The following is a 13,050-nucleotide window of genomic DNA, read 5'->3' as shown; positions in this document are numbered from 1 at the left end:
TAAATGGAGAGAGATTTCAGAACTCTGATTGCACGGGGATCTGGGTGTCCTAGTACACGAAACACAAAGTTAGTATGCAGATACAGCAAGTGATTAAGAAGGCAAATGCAATGTTGTTGATAATTGCAAGGGGAATGGAATATAAAAGTAAAGATGTTTTGCTACAGTTGTATAGGGCAGCGGTGAGACCACATCTCGAGTATTGTATACAATTTTGGTCCCCTTACTTAAGAAAGGATATAATTGCATTGGAAGCAGTTCCAAAAAGGTTCACTTGACTGATTCCTGGGATGAGAGGGTTATCTTATGAGAAAAGGTTGGACAGATTGGGTCTGTATTCATTGGTGTTTAAAAGGATGAGAGGTGATCATATTGAAATATATAAGATCGTGAGAGGACCTGACAGGGTGGATGTTGAAAGGATGTTTCCCCTTGTGGGAGAGACTAAAACTAGGGGGCACAGTTTAAAAATAAGGGGTCTCCCATTTAAGATGAAGATGAGAAGCAATTTTTTCTCTCAGAGGGTCATGAATCTGTGGAACTCTCTTCCCCGGAGAGTGGTGGAGGCAGGGTCATTGACTATTTTAAAGGCAGAGGTAGACAGATTCTTGACAAACAAGGGAGTCAAAGGGTATTGGGGGTAGGCAGGAAAATGGAGTTGAGGCCACAATCAGATCAGCCATGATCTTATAGAATGCCGGAACAGGCTTGAGGGGCTGAATAGCTGACTCCTGCTCTTAGTTCCTATGTTTGTATGCATTTAAAAAGTGAAAACACATGAATATTAGTTGTGGAAGATACAATAAATGATATGCTGATAGAGTTATTAGCAAGGATGTAAGAGTAAGTGAACATAGCAAGTTTACGCAGATTATATTATACATGGCATGATGGAAAAGTGGGAGGAATGTCTGTGCATCAGATCACCATATCCCAATCTTCACTGATGTTATGTTTAAAAGCAAGATTCAGACCTAACAAAGGAACACAATGTGAAACTGATAGCAGAGGTCTTGGCAAATCACTCCATATGAGATTGCTATAAATGATCTACTTAGAAGAGAAAGTTTGAAGGGCATTTTGATTGTGGATAATCTGCAAGTGTGCAGAAATATGGGCATGTACCATACCAACCATACACTAGTAATTTTATTATGGCATTGCTCATGGTAAGTCAGATGATACCTTGAGATATAAAGGCAGAAGTATCTAATAGAGAAAGCACAATGGGCTGAAATTTGTTACAGCAGGGCATCTCACAGTGTGCACAGTTAGTTGGACTTTTTCCTCTACCCTTCAGCTCAAAATAGTTTTGCCCTCTACGTTGCTGAAAGTGCGAGCTGATAATGACACGGCAAAGACAACAGGACACTGGGAACTTGGTAAATGACGGGACAAACAGTATATCTCCTTAACCAATGAGATTTAAAGATTGATAAATAGACTCAGAAGTAGTGTTAATTTGTGGGTGAGTTCAATGTCCAATCAGCAATAACACAAATTGTACTTATATAGCACCTTTAATGTTGTAAAACATCCCAAGGTGCTTCACAGGAGTGTAATCAAACAAAATTTGACAATGAGACATGTGAAGAGCAATTAGGGCAGATAACCAAAACCTTAGTCAAAGAGATAAGTTTTAAGGAGTGTCTTAAAGGAGGAAAGAGGGGAAGATAGATGGAATGGCTTCAGAAGGCACAGCCGCCAATGGTGGAGTGGTTAAAATAGGGGATTCTCAAGAGACCAGAATTGGAGGAGCACAGAGGGTTGTAGGACTGGAGGAGATTACAGAGATAGGAAAGGACGAGGCCATGGAGGGATTTGAAAATAAGGATGACTATTTTAATATCAAGGAATTGCTTAACCCGGGAGTCAATTTAAGATGATGGGTGAATGGGACTTGGCAGAAGAGTTTTGGATGACCTCAAGTTTACAGAGAGTAGAACATGGGAGATCAGCCAGGAGTGCATTGGAATAGTCAAGTCTAGAGGTAACAAAGGCATGGATGAGGGTTTCAGTGGCAAATGAGATAAGGAAGGGGCAGAGTTGGGCGATGCTACAGAGATGAAAATAGGCGGTAGAAGGTGGAATTGCAATCTTCAATTCAGCATGTAGTAATCCCAATGGTAACTGCATGGAGTCCTTATTTACCCAGGTTATAAGTTCTGCAAAAGCATCCATCAAGAATGCTCCATTTCTTACAGAAGCTTTGGGCTCCAAATTTCAAGATGGCTAGTTTCAACTCACCAAGAGATTGCTTGCAGGCAGCCAATATGGATGAGTTCCACCAGCTAATAGATGTTCACTATGCCATATTCAAATTTAAGTGGGTATCATGAGGAGCTGATTTACAGCACGCCATTCACAGTGTTGCATTGCAGCAGCTGATTCTCACTCTTGCCAGTGTCAGCGACACTAACGATGCCTTTAAAAGCAGTAACCCCACAGGAACTAATAGAGGTCTGTCATGACTGGAGGAGATTACAGAGATAGGGAGGGACGAGGCCATGGAGGGGTTTGAAAATAAGGATGAACATTTTAAAAGAGGTGCTGCTAAACCAGTAGTCAATGTAGGTCACCAGTACAGGGATGATGGGTGAATGGGACTTGGTGCAAGTTAGGACAAGGGCAGAAGAGTTTTGGATCACCTCAAATTTACAATGCAGAAAGGTGGAGGGCTTTCTATATTCTCTGTGACTCACCAGTTGGCTATACAGACATACATAAGAATAAGAACTATCCCTTCAATCAAAGGAGCATTAAAAAAATAAAAAAGCATATTATCTAAATGGTGAGAGATTGCAGAGCTCTGAGATGCAGAGAGATCTGGCATCCTGGTGCATGAATCGCAAAACGTTAGTATGCAGATACAGCAAGTAATTAGGAAAGCTAATAGAATGTTATTGTTTATTGCGAGGGAATTGAATACTAAAGTAGGGAGGTTATGCTGCAGTGATACAGGGCACTGGTGAGACCATATCGGAGTACTGTGTACAGTATTGGTCTCATTATTATAGGAAGGATGCAAATACTTTGGAAGCAGTTCAGAGAAGGTTTATTAGATTAACATCTGGAATGGGCGGGTTATCTTATGAGGAAAGGTTGGACAGGCGATCTGTTGGAGTTTAGAAGAGTAAGAGGTGACTTGATTGAAACATATAAGATTCTGAGGGGTCTTGACAGGGTGGATGTGGAAAGGATGTTTCCTCTTATGGGAGAGTCTAGAACTTGGGGTCACTGTTTAAAAATAAAAGTTCACCTATTTAAGACAGAGATGAGGAGAAACTTTTTCTCTCAGAGGGTTGTGAATCTTTTAAACTCTCTTCCTCAAAAGGCAGTGGAAGCAGAGTCTTTGAATATTTTTAAGGCAGAGGTAGATAGATTCTTGATAAGCAAGGGGGTGAAAGGTTATCGAGGGTAGGCGGGAAGGTGGAGCTGAGGTTACAATCAGATCAGCCATGACCTGTTGAATGGTGGAGCGGGCTCGAGGGGCCGAGTGGCCTACTACTGCTCCGAATTTGTATGTTTAGTAGTATGGCAACAGAGAATAAACATGAAGTTCAAGATACAGAAGGGGCAAACACAGCAGTAAAGCACATCAAGTATTTAATTACTAACCACCACTGCACAACTAAAACATTAAATAACTCTTCATTTTCTATTTTGCAGAAAATAAAACAAGTATTCAAAAGCCAAACAAAGTGGTTTACTCCTGTGGATGCCCAGCAAATCTTTTGACAGAAATTGAGGACAATGATGACCTTCACTATGAATGGCAAGTCTTTGTGAAACAAATGCCATAGTTCAGTTACAGCCTCCCAGGTGAGCCCAACCCTCTTCACGCATTGCTTCTGCATCTTGACCAGGAATTTGCCTTTATTGTGATGCACGTTACCTGAGGTAGCACCTGTTGCAAATAGGGGAGGCAGTGGTGTAGTGGTATTGTCACTGGATTAGTAACCCAGAGACCCACCACGGCAGAAGGAATTTGAATTCAATCAATAAATCTGGAATTAAAAGCTAGTCTAATGATGGCCATGAAATCATTGTCGATTGTTGTAAAAACTCATCTTGTTCACGAATGTCCTTTAGAAAGGAAATCTGCTGTCCTTGGCTGGTCTGGCCTACATGTGACACCAGACCCACAGCAATGTGGCTGACTCTTAATGCCCTCTGAGAGGGGCTAGGAAGTCACTCAATTGTAAAAGTCAATAAAGAATGAAATCGGATGGACCACCCAGCATCGACCGAGGCACCAGAAACGACAATAGCAAACCCAGCCCTGTCAACCCTGAAAAGTCCTCCTTACTAACATCTGGGGACTTGTGCCAAAGTTGGGAGAAGTGTTCCACAGACTAGTCAAGCAGCAGCCTGACATTGTCCCAGACACCACTATCATCATCCCCGCGTATGTTCTGTCCCACCGGCAGGACAGACCCAGCAGAGGTGGCGGCACAGTGGTATACAGTCGGGAGGAAGTTGCCCTGGGAGCCCTCAACATCTACTCCAGACCCCATGGGGTCTCTTGAAATCAGGTCAAACATGGGCAAGGAAACCTCCTGCTGATTACCATATATTGCCCCACCTCAACTGACGAATCAGTACTCCTCCATGTTGAACACCATTTGAAGGAAGCACTGAGGGTGGCAAGGGCACAGAATGTACTCTGGGTGGAGGACTTCAATGTCCATCACCAAGAGTGGCTCAGTAGCACCACTACTGACCGAGCTGGCCGAGTCCTAAAGGACATAGCTGCTAGGCTGGGTCTGCAGCAGGTGGTGAGAGAACAACATACTTGAACTTGTCCTCACCAACCTACCTGTCACAGATGTATCTGTCCATGACAATATTGGTAGGAGTGACCACTGCACAGTCCTTCTGGAGAAGAGGTCCTGTCTTCACATTGCGGATACCCTCCATCATGTTGTGTGGCACTATCACCGTGCTAAATGGGATAGATTTCGAACAGATCTGGCAACTCAAAACTGGGCATCTATGAGGCACTGTGGGATATCAGCAGTAGCAAAATTGTACTCAACCACAATCTGTAACCTCATGGCCCGGCATATCCCCCACTCTACCATTACCATCAAGCCGGAGGATCAACCCTGGTTCAATGAAGAGTGCAGGAGGGCATGTCAGGAGCAGCACCAGGCATACCTCAAAATGAGGTGTCAACCTGGTGAAGCTATACCCCAGGACTACTAGCGTGCCAAATAGCAGAAGCAGCATGCGATAGACAGAGCTAAGCGATCCCACAACCAACGGATACGATCCAAGCTCTGCAGTCGTGCCACATCCAGTCGTGAACGGTGGTGGGCAATTGAACAACTAACAGGAGGAGGTGGCTCCACAAATATCCCCAACTTCAAAGACGGGGGAGCCCAGCACATCAGTGCAAAAGACAAGGCTGAAGCATTTGCAACAATCTTCAGTTCGAAGTGCCCAGTGAATGATCCATCTCGGCCTCCTCCTGAAGTCCCCAGCATCACAGATGCCAGTCTTCAGCCAATTCGATTCATACCACATGATATCAAGAAACAACTGAAGGCACTGGATACTGCAAAGGCTATGGGCCCTGACAATATTCCGGCAATAGTACTGAAGGCCTGTGCTCCAGAATTTGCCACGCCCCTAGCCAAGCTGTTCCAGTACAGCTACAATACTGACATCGACCCTACAATGTGGAAAATTGCCCAGATATATCCTGTACACAAAAAGCAGGACAAATCCAATGCAGCCAATTACCGCCCCATCAGTCTACTATAATCATCAGTAAAGTGATGGAAAGTGTCGTAGACAGTACTATCAAGCGGCACTTGCTTAGCAATAACCTGCTCAGTGACGCTCAGTTTGGGGTCTGCCAGGGCCACTCTGCTCCTGACCTCATTACAGCTTTGATCCAAACATGGACAAAAGAGCTGAACTCAAGAGGTGAGGTGAGAGTGACTGCCCTTGACATCAAGGCAACATTTGACTGAGTATGGCATCAAGGAGCCCTAGCAAAACTGGAGCCAATGGTAATCAGGGGGAAAAGCTCTGCGCTGGTTGGAGTCATACCTAGCGCAAAGGAAAATGGTTGTGGTTGTTGGAGGTCAATCATCTCAGCCCTGGGACATCACTGCAGTTGTTCCTCAGGGTAGTGTCCTAGGCCTAACCATATTCAGCTGCTTCATCAATGATCTTCCTTCAATCATAAGGTCTGAAGTGGGATGTTCGCTGATGATTGCGCAATGTTCAGCACCATTCGCGACTCTTCAGATACTGAAGCAGTCCATGTAGAAATGCAGCAGAACCTGGACAATATCCAGACTTGGGCTGATAAGTGGCAAGTAACATTTGCACCACTTAAGTGCCAGGCAATGACTATCTCAAACAAGAGAGAATCTAACCATCACCCCTTGACATTCAATGACATTACAATTGCTGAATCCCCCACTATCAACATCCTGGGGGTTACCATTGACTAGAAGCTGAACTGGAGTAGCCATATAAATACCCTGGCCACAAGAGGAGGTCAGAGGCTAGGAATTCTGCGGCGAGTATCTCACCTCCTGACTCCCCAGAGCCTGTCCACCATCTACAAGGCACTCTCCACTTGCCTGGATGGGTACAGCTCCAACAACACTCAAGAGGCTTGATACCATCCGGGACAAAGCAGCCTGCTTGATTGGCACCCCAGCCACAAACATCACTCCCTCCACCACTGACGCACAGTGGCAGCAGTGTGCACCATCTACAAGATGCACTGCAGCAACGTTCCTTCGACAGCACCTTCCAAACCCACGACCTCTACCACCTAGAAGGACAAGGGCAGCAATTGCATGGGATCATCACCTGCAAGTTCCCCTCCAAGCCACACACCATCCTGACTTGGAACTATATCGCCATTCCTTCACTCTCGCTGGGTCAAAATCCTGGAACTCTCTTCCTAACAGCACTGTGGGTGTACCTACCCCACATGGACTGCAGCGGTTCAAGGCGGCGGCTCACCACCACCTTCTCAAGGGCAATTAGGGAAGGGTAATAAATGTTGTCCTAGCCAGCGATTCCCACATCCCATGAAGGAATTTTTAAAAGTGCCTTCTACGCCCTATGTGCTCCTGATCTGCCCTTTCCTCCTCTTCCTTCACTGTTATACACCCACCTGTTGCCACTAGACCCAAGCACTTGAACAGAATATTCACTTTTACCATTTACTTCTGTTTCCTGCGGCGATACTTCAAAATCCTCCCTTCATGGAGATCTGGATTTGAGTAAAATATTCATCTTTAAATTTTACAATGCAGCTAAGGAACACTGTACACATTCTTCATTAGTGACCTTCAGCATAACTTCGAAGTAAATAGCAGACTTTTGCCTACATTCTTGATCAGAATTATTTAAAAGAGGAATGGCTTAAAAAACAGCTGTATAAAAAGATGTCATTTGAAAGATCCCAACCAACCTCCCCATTTTCTCCCTATAACCCTTATTCTCTTCTCACTCCACAAATACATCAAATTGTCACTTGAACCCATTTATATTAGCTTTCTGCTAATGTAACCCAACAAAAATGTACAGGGCAAAACAAATGATTGTTAATCATGATTCTTTGTTCAGGTTTAATTTTTTAACAGGAATTCTAATTCTAACCATATAATTTGGCAAAAAAATAGAACTAAGGCCCAGTTTGAATCCAGAGTAGGTATCAAGCGTGAAGGGTCGAAGCAATCACCAAATCTCCCTGACTCAGCAGCATGAGGTCAGGGCTATTTTAACTCCCAAGCCTCAGCTGCATGTCCCCAGTCAATTGCCCAGCTGAAAACAGTCAGGAACAGACAGCTGGCTGGCAGGAAGGAGTGTAATTTCATGTAGCAGGCATTTGTTGCCCATCTCTAAATGGTAGAGCAGGCTCGATGGGCTGAATGGCCTACTCCTGCTCCTATGTTCCTAAATCAGTCAGTCATTCATCATCTTTTGTGACATTTACATCCAACATTTTTTGAAAGGAATATTTGTCCAGTAACTAATGTTAGTATTGTTTATAAAGATCAATGTAATCAGCATTAGGTCACATCTTCTACTAGTCCCGTTTAATAAAAAGTTATATTTTCTTCTTACCTTCAGAAAGATGCAGCACCATCAATCTTACCATTTCTGCACCAGTTTTTATGCGAAGTGCCAGGTTTCTAAGAAAGAGGATAGCACTATGTTTTTTGTTTGAACTGGAACAAATTCCGAACTCAGCCATATGGTTGTCACTGTACAAAACTACATCTTCAATGAAACTGCGTTCATATCCAGTAATGGAACCAATCACCTCAAGATAATTAATGCTTTGTTCATCACTTTGTAGCCTACAGACCGGTTCTTTAAAAGCATGCGGACTTTTCTGATTAGAGATAGTGTCCAATTCCTGACTTCTGTTTGCAATTGCAGGTTCTCCTTGAGCCTCCTTAGGGGAGGAGATGCTCTTGGCAACCTTCTCACCTTCATTTGATGACTGTAATAGTTTTGCTGCTGTTCCTTGTGCAGAAAATAATTTTCTATCACACAGCGATTTACTATCCACAGAGCAGTTTTCTAGTGCTTCAGCCGAATGGAGATCAGGAAAATCATTTGGCTGTCTAATGGCTGGTTCCTCCACATTTTCATATTCTTTCCTGATGTTCTGTTCCACAGGAATTGTGTGAATTAGTAAAACCAATAAGTGAAAAACTGCAAAAATTGAAACAGCATCCATGATTGACCCAGCTTTGTTGAAGACTGAAGGAATATAGTGCAAGAGCTGGCTTTGTCTTTGTGGAGATAAGCCTTGTTGATTGTGTTACATTAAAGCTGGTGAAGGAGTGTTTAGTAGATATTTTTAGAACAAAAGCAGACCTTGTATTTTCTTTCACAGACATCATACAATGGCAAATGTGCCAAAAAAACTCTGGATCAACAGTGGCGCAGTGGTTAGCACTGCAGCCTCACAGCTCCAGCGACCCAGGTTCAATTCTGGGTACTGCCTGTGTGGAGTTTGCAAGTTCTCCCTGTGTCTGCGTGGGTTTTCTCCGGGTGCTCCGGTTTCCTCCCACAAGCCAAAAGACTTGCAGGTTGGTAGGTAAATTGGCCATTATAAATTGCCACTAGTATAGGTAGGTGGTAGGGAAATATCGGGACAGGTGGGGATGTTTGGTAGGAATATGGGATTAGTGTAGGATTAGTATAAATGGGTGGTTGATGGTCGGCACAGACTCGGTGGGCCGAAGGGCCTGTTTCAGTGCTGTATCTCTAAACTAAGCTACTACATTAGCTGCAGTGGAATCCTGTTACGTTGAAAGAGTGGGATGAACAAGGAAAATTATAGCCATATTTGTATATAACATGGTTGACTACATCTGGGACCTGGTAATGTTCATTTCAAGATAGTGCTAGAAATCTTGTATCAAGACTATACAGGTTTTAAGTTTCAGTCCTCCATTGTGATGAGAACTAAGTTTACCAGAATCACATTGTAATACTTACAAGACAGTAGCTTTGATGACATTATCATCTGCCACCATCTGAATTAAATATTTTCCAGCAAAAACTAGAAGGCAGAAAAATAAAAGTGGGGAGGAGGAAAAGTGGTGGTACGTTGTTTGGATTGTCAACGCAAATGTGATGGTTAGAGCATTCAGTTTCCATAAGAGTCTCATTCTGATTGCTGATAACAGAAAAATATAGTTAACGTAATTAAGGACCATTCATCTTATCATTTAATAACTACAAATTCCTCCTATGAACCTAAACTGAGACTTTAAATTAAAATAATCATACTACATATATAGGCAATTTGATCTTTCTGCCTTTCCAACTCTGGGAAATGAAGGTTCAAATCCACAACCACTATTCCATACCTTTGTGGAGATGTCAAGGAGGGATAACTCCCCACAGTCACAATCTCAGATCTGAGTAGTCTTGATACTGTGGGCAGGGTGGAATGAAATCAAATGAGTGAAGTGGACACAAAGTTGTGTTTTGATGACATGAGTGAGGAGTTTACAAAAGGGAGGTTACAAATATAGTGGTAGTTAGAGAAAACAGAGGGTTCAAAGGGAGCTTTTGAGGAAGGGGTGGTCATAGCTTTGAAAGACAAAGGGCAGAGACTGAGGAAAGTAAGACACTGGGTGCATTTACATGCCAACTTTAGCATTACAGCAGTTCCACCATGCAATAAAGTTGGGTGTGCAAACAAGCATTGATATAACTAATACAAAAGCAAAATACTACAGATGCTGGAAAAGTGAAATAAAAAACAGAAAATGCTGGAACTACTCAGCAGGTCTGGCAACATCTGTGGAGAGGGAAATAGAGTTAACGTTTCAGGTCTGTGACCCTTTATCAGAACTGGTCTCCACAGATGCTGTCTGGCCTGTTGAGTGTTTCCAGCATTTTCGGTTTTTATTTCCAAGATTGCAGTTTGAGTACAAAACTTCAAGCTGTTTGGGTGAGGGCTCATTTCAGCATCATGTGATTCACTCTGGAATCAGTTATTTCAAATTAAATAATCATTGGAGAAAGGAAGGTAGGGTTAACATTTCAGGTCTTATGGTCCATTGTCAGATCCCAGACTTCTGCATTTTGGGTTCAGTGTGTAGTGGAGAGAGGAAGGGGGTTAAAGTGGATAGCCCCTGAAATCAAGCGTGGGATCACAATGTGCAATTAACTCACACCTGTTGATTGAAATGCAGGCGCCGGCTCAATAGAATGATATCTGCATGCAGGGGCTCCAAAATCATAACTGCCTAGAACTGCTTAAAGCTAGTCTATACTTCTTAAAGTGGAGAGACATAGTCACTGGAGCAGGTGCAGGGAATCATGCAGGAAATTAACCTGAACTGGGAAACATTGAAGAATGGCACAACATGGGAGAGAGCGGGATCTAATGTTTTTGGATGCTATACTAGAGGTCATTGGTGTAAGAGAGGAGGAAAGATGTCCTGTATCTGCAAGGGTGGGGCGGGGGCAGGTTGCCATCCAGACACATTCAAAAGGCAATGGCAGCAGATAGCCACGGAGGCGAATGCCAGGAGTTAAACCGCGAGGACCTGGTTGCAGTGTCACAAGAAGTTTAATGACCTTGCTGGTCATCAAGGTCTTGCCTGGATGGGTGCAGCAGCAACAACACTCAAAGCTCAACACCATCCAAGACAAAGCAGCCACTTGATTGGCACCCCATTCATCATCTTAAACATTCTCTCCCTCCACCACTGGCACAGTGGCAGCAGTGTGTACCATATACAAGAAGCACTGCAGCAACTCGTCAAGCCTCCTTCAATAGCACCTTTGAAACCTCCGACCTCTACCACCTAGAAGGACAAGGGCAGCAGACACATGGGAGCACCACCACCTGCAAATTCCCCTCCAAGCCACACATCATCCTGACTTGGAACTACATCGCCATTCCTTCATGTTGCTGGGTCAAAAACCTGGAACTCCCTTCCTAACAGTAGTGTGAGTATACCTACACCACATGGACTGCAGCAGTTCAAGAAGGTGGCTCACCATCACCTTCCCAAGGGCAATTAGGGATGGGCAACAAATGCTGGCCTTACTAGTGACACTCACATCCCATGAACAAATTTTTAAAAATCATCAAGTATTTTGATATAATTTCATCCAATGGTAGTATTTTTCTCCAATGTCTTTACAAGGCTAAGCAACTATGGAAAAGAAGAAATCAACAGTAAATAGTCAAAAGATCATGCTCTCAGCTATCTTTCAGTGCCCTCCATCTTAATCCAATTACTAGGCATATAAATCCACCCCAAAGCAAAAGGTACTACTGATTGTTAGAGTGAGAACAAAGAACTCGAGCTCCATAGATGACATGCAACGGTGTTACCTGAGCAGTAACTTAGCAAAGTGAATCGTAGGGGCTCATGGATTTATCTGGAAAGCTACAAAACAAAATTTTGTGAACAGATCACATTGTAAGGAGTAAGAAGAGATGATATCTTGGAGGGTGCATCAAATGAAGCTTTATGGGTAGAGCTTAGGAACAAAAAAGGGATAGCCACATCGCTAGGTGTTTATTATTCTTTCTTTTGGGCCTCCTTATCTCGAGAGACAATGGATACGCGCCTGGAGGTGGTCAGTGGTTTGTGAAGCAGCGCCTGGAGTGGCTATAAAGGCCAATTCTGGAGTAACAGGCTCTTCCACAGGTGCTGCAGAGAAATTTGTTTGTTGGGGCTGTTGCACAGTTGGCTCTCCCCTTGCGCCGCTGTCTTTTTTCCTGCCAACTACTAAGTCTCTTCGACTCGCCACAATTTAGCCCTGTCTTTATGGCTGCCCGCCAGCTCTGGCGAATGCTGGCAACTGACTCCCACGACTTGTGATCAATGTCACACGATTTCATGTCGCGTTTGCAGACGTCTTTATAACGGAGACATGGACGGCCGGTGGGTCTGATACCAGTGGCGAGCTCGCTGTACAATGTGTCTTTGGGGATCCTGCCATCTTCCATGCGGCTCACATGGCCAAGCCATCTCAAGCGCCGCTGACTCAGTAGTGTGTATAAGCTGGGGATGTTGGCCGCTTCAAGGACTTCTGTGTTGGAGATATAGTCCTGCCACCTGATGCCAAGTATTCTCCGAAGGCAGCGAAGATGGAATGAATTGAGACGTCGCTCTTGGCTGGCATACGTTGTCCAGGCCTCGCTGCCGTAGAGCAAGGTGCTGAGGACACAGGCCTGATACACTCGGACTTTTGTGTTCCGTGTCAGTGCGCCATTTTCCCACACTCTCTTGGCCAGTCTGAACATAGCAGTGGAAGCCTTACCCATGCGCTTGTTGATTTCTGCATCTAGAGACAGGTTACTGGTGATAGTTGAGCCTAGGTAGGTGAACTCTTGAACCACTTCCAGAGCGTGGTCGCCAATATTGATGGATGGAGCATTTCTGACATCCTGCCCCATGATGTTCGTTTTCTTGAGGCTGATGGTTAGGCCAAATTCATTGCAGGCAGACGCAAACCTGTCGATGAGACTCTGCAGGCATTCTTCAGTGTGAGATGTTAAAGCAGCATCGTCAGCAAAGAGGA

At 44.1% G+C, this 13,050-nt stretch overlaps 1 protein-coding gene across 1 annotated transcript in view; it reads right to left on the bottom strand.

The window, feature by feature from the left end:
- Window positions 1-13,050, bottom strand: part of amh (anti-Mullerian hormone) — a 42,551-nt gene that overhangs the window by 22,420 nt on the left and 7,081 nt on the right. Inside the window, exons 3-4 of the mRNA XM_068015886.1 lie at window positions 9,604-9,673; window positions 8,104-8,653 (exon numbers count right to left, since the gene is read on the bottom strand). Of these exons, the coding sequence (XP_067871987.1) occupies window positions 8,104-8,653; window positions 9,604-9,673 (620 nt within the window). The remainder of the gene's footprint in view (window positions 1-8,103; window positions 8,654-9,603; window positions 9,674-13,050) is intronic.

Source organism: Heterodontus francisci, chromosome 36, assembly GCF_036365525.1.
Source record: "Heterodontus francisci isolate sHetFra1 chromosome 36, sHetFra1.hap1, whole genome shotgun sequence".
NCBI lineage: Eukaryota > Metazoa > Chordata > Chondrichthyes > Heterodontiformes > Heterodontidae > Heterodontus > Heterodontus francisci.
The sequence above is the reverse complement of the archived record's forward strand: the minus strand, read 5'-3'. Positions and strand labels throughout refer to the sequence as shown.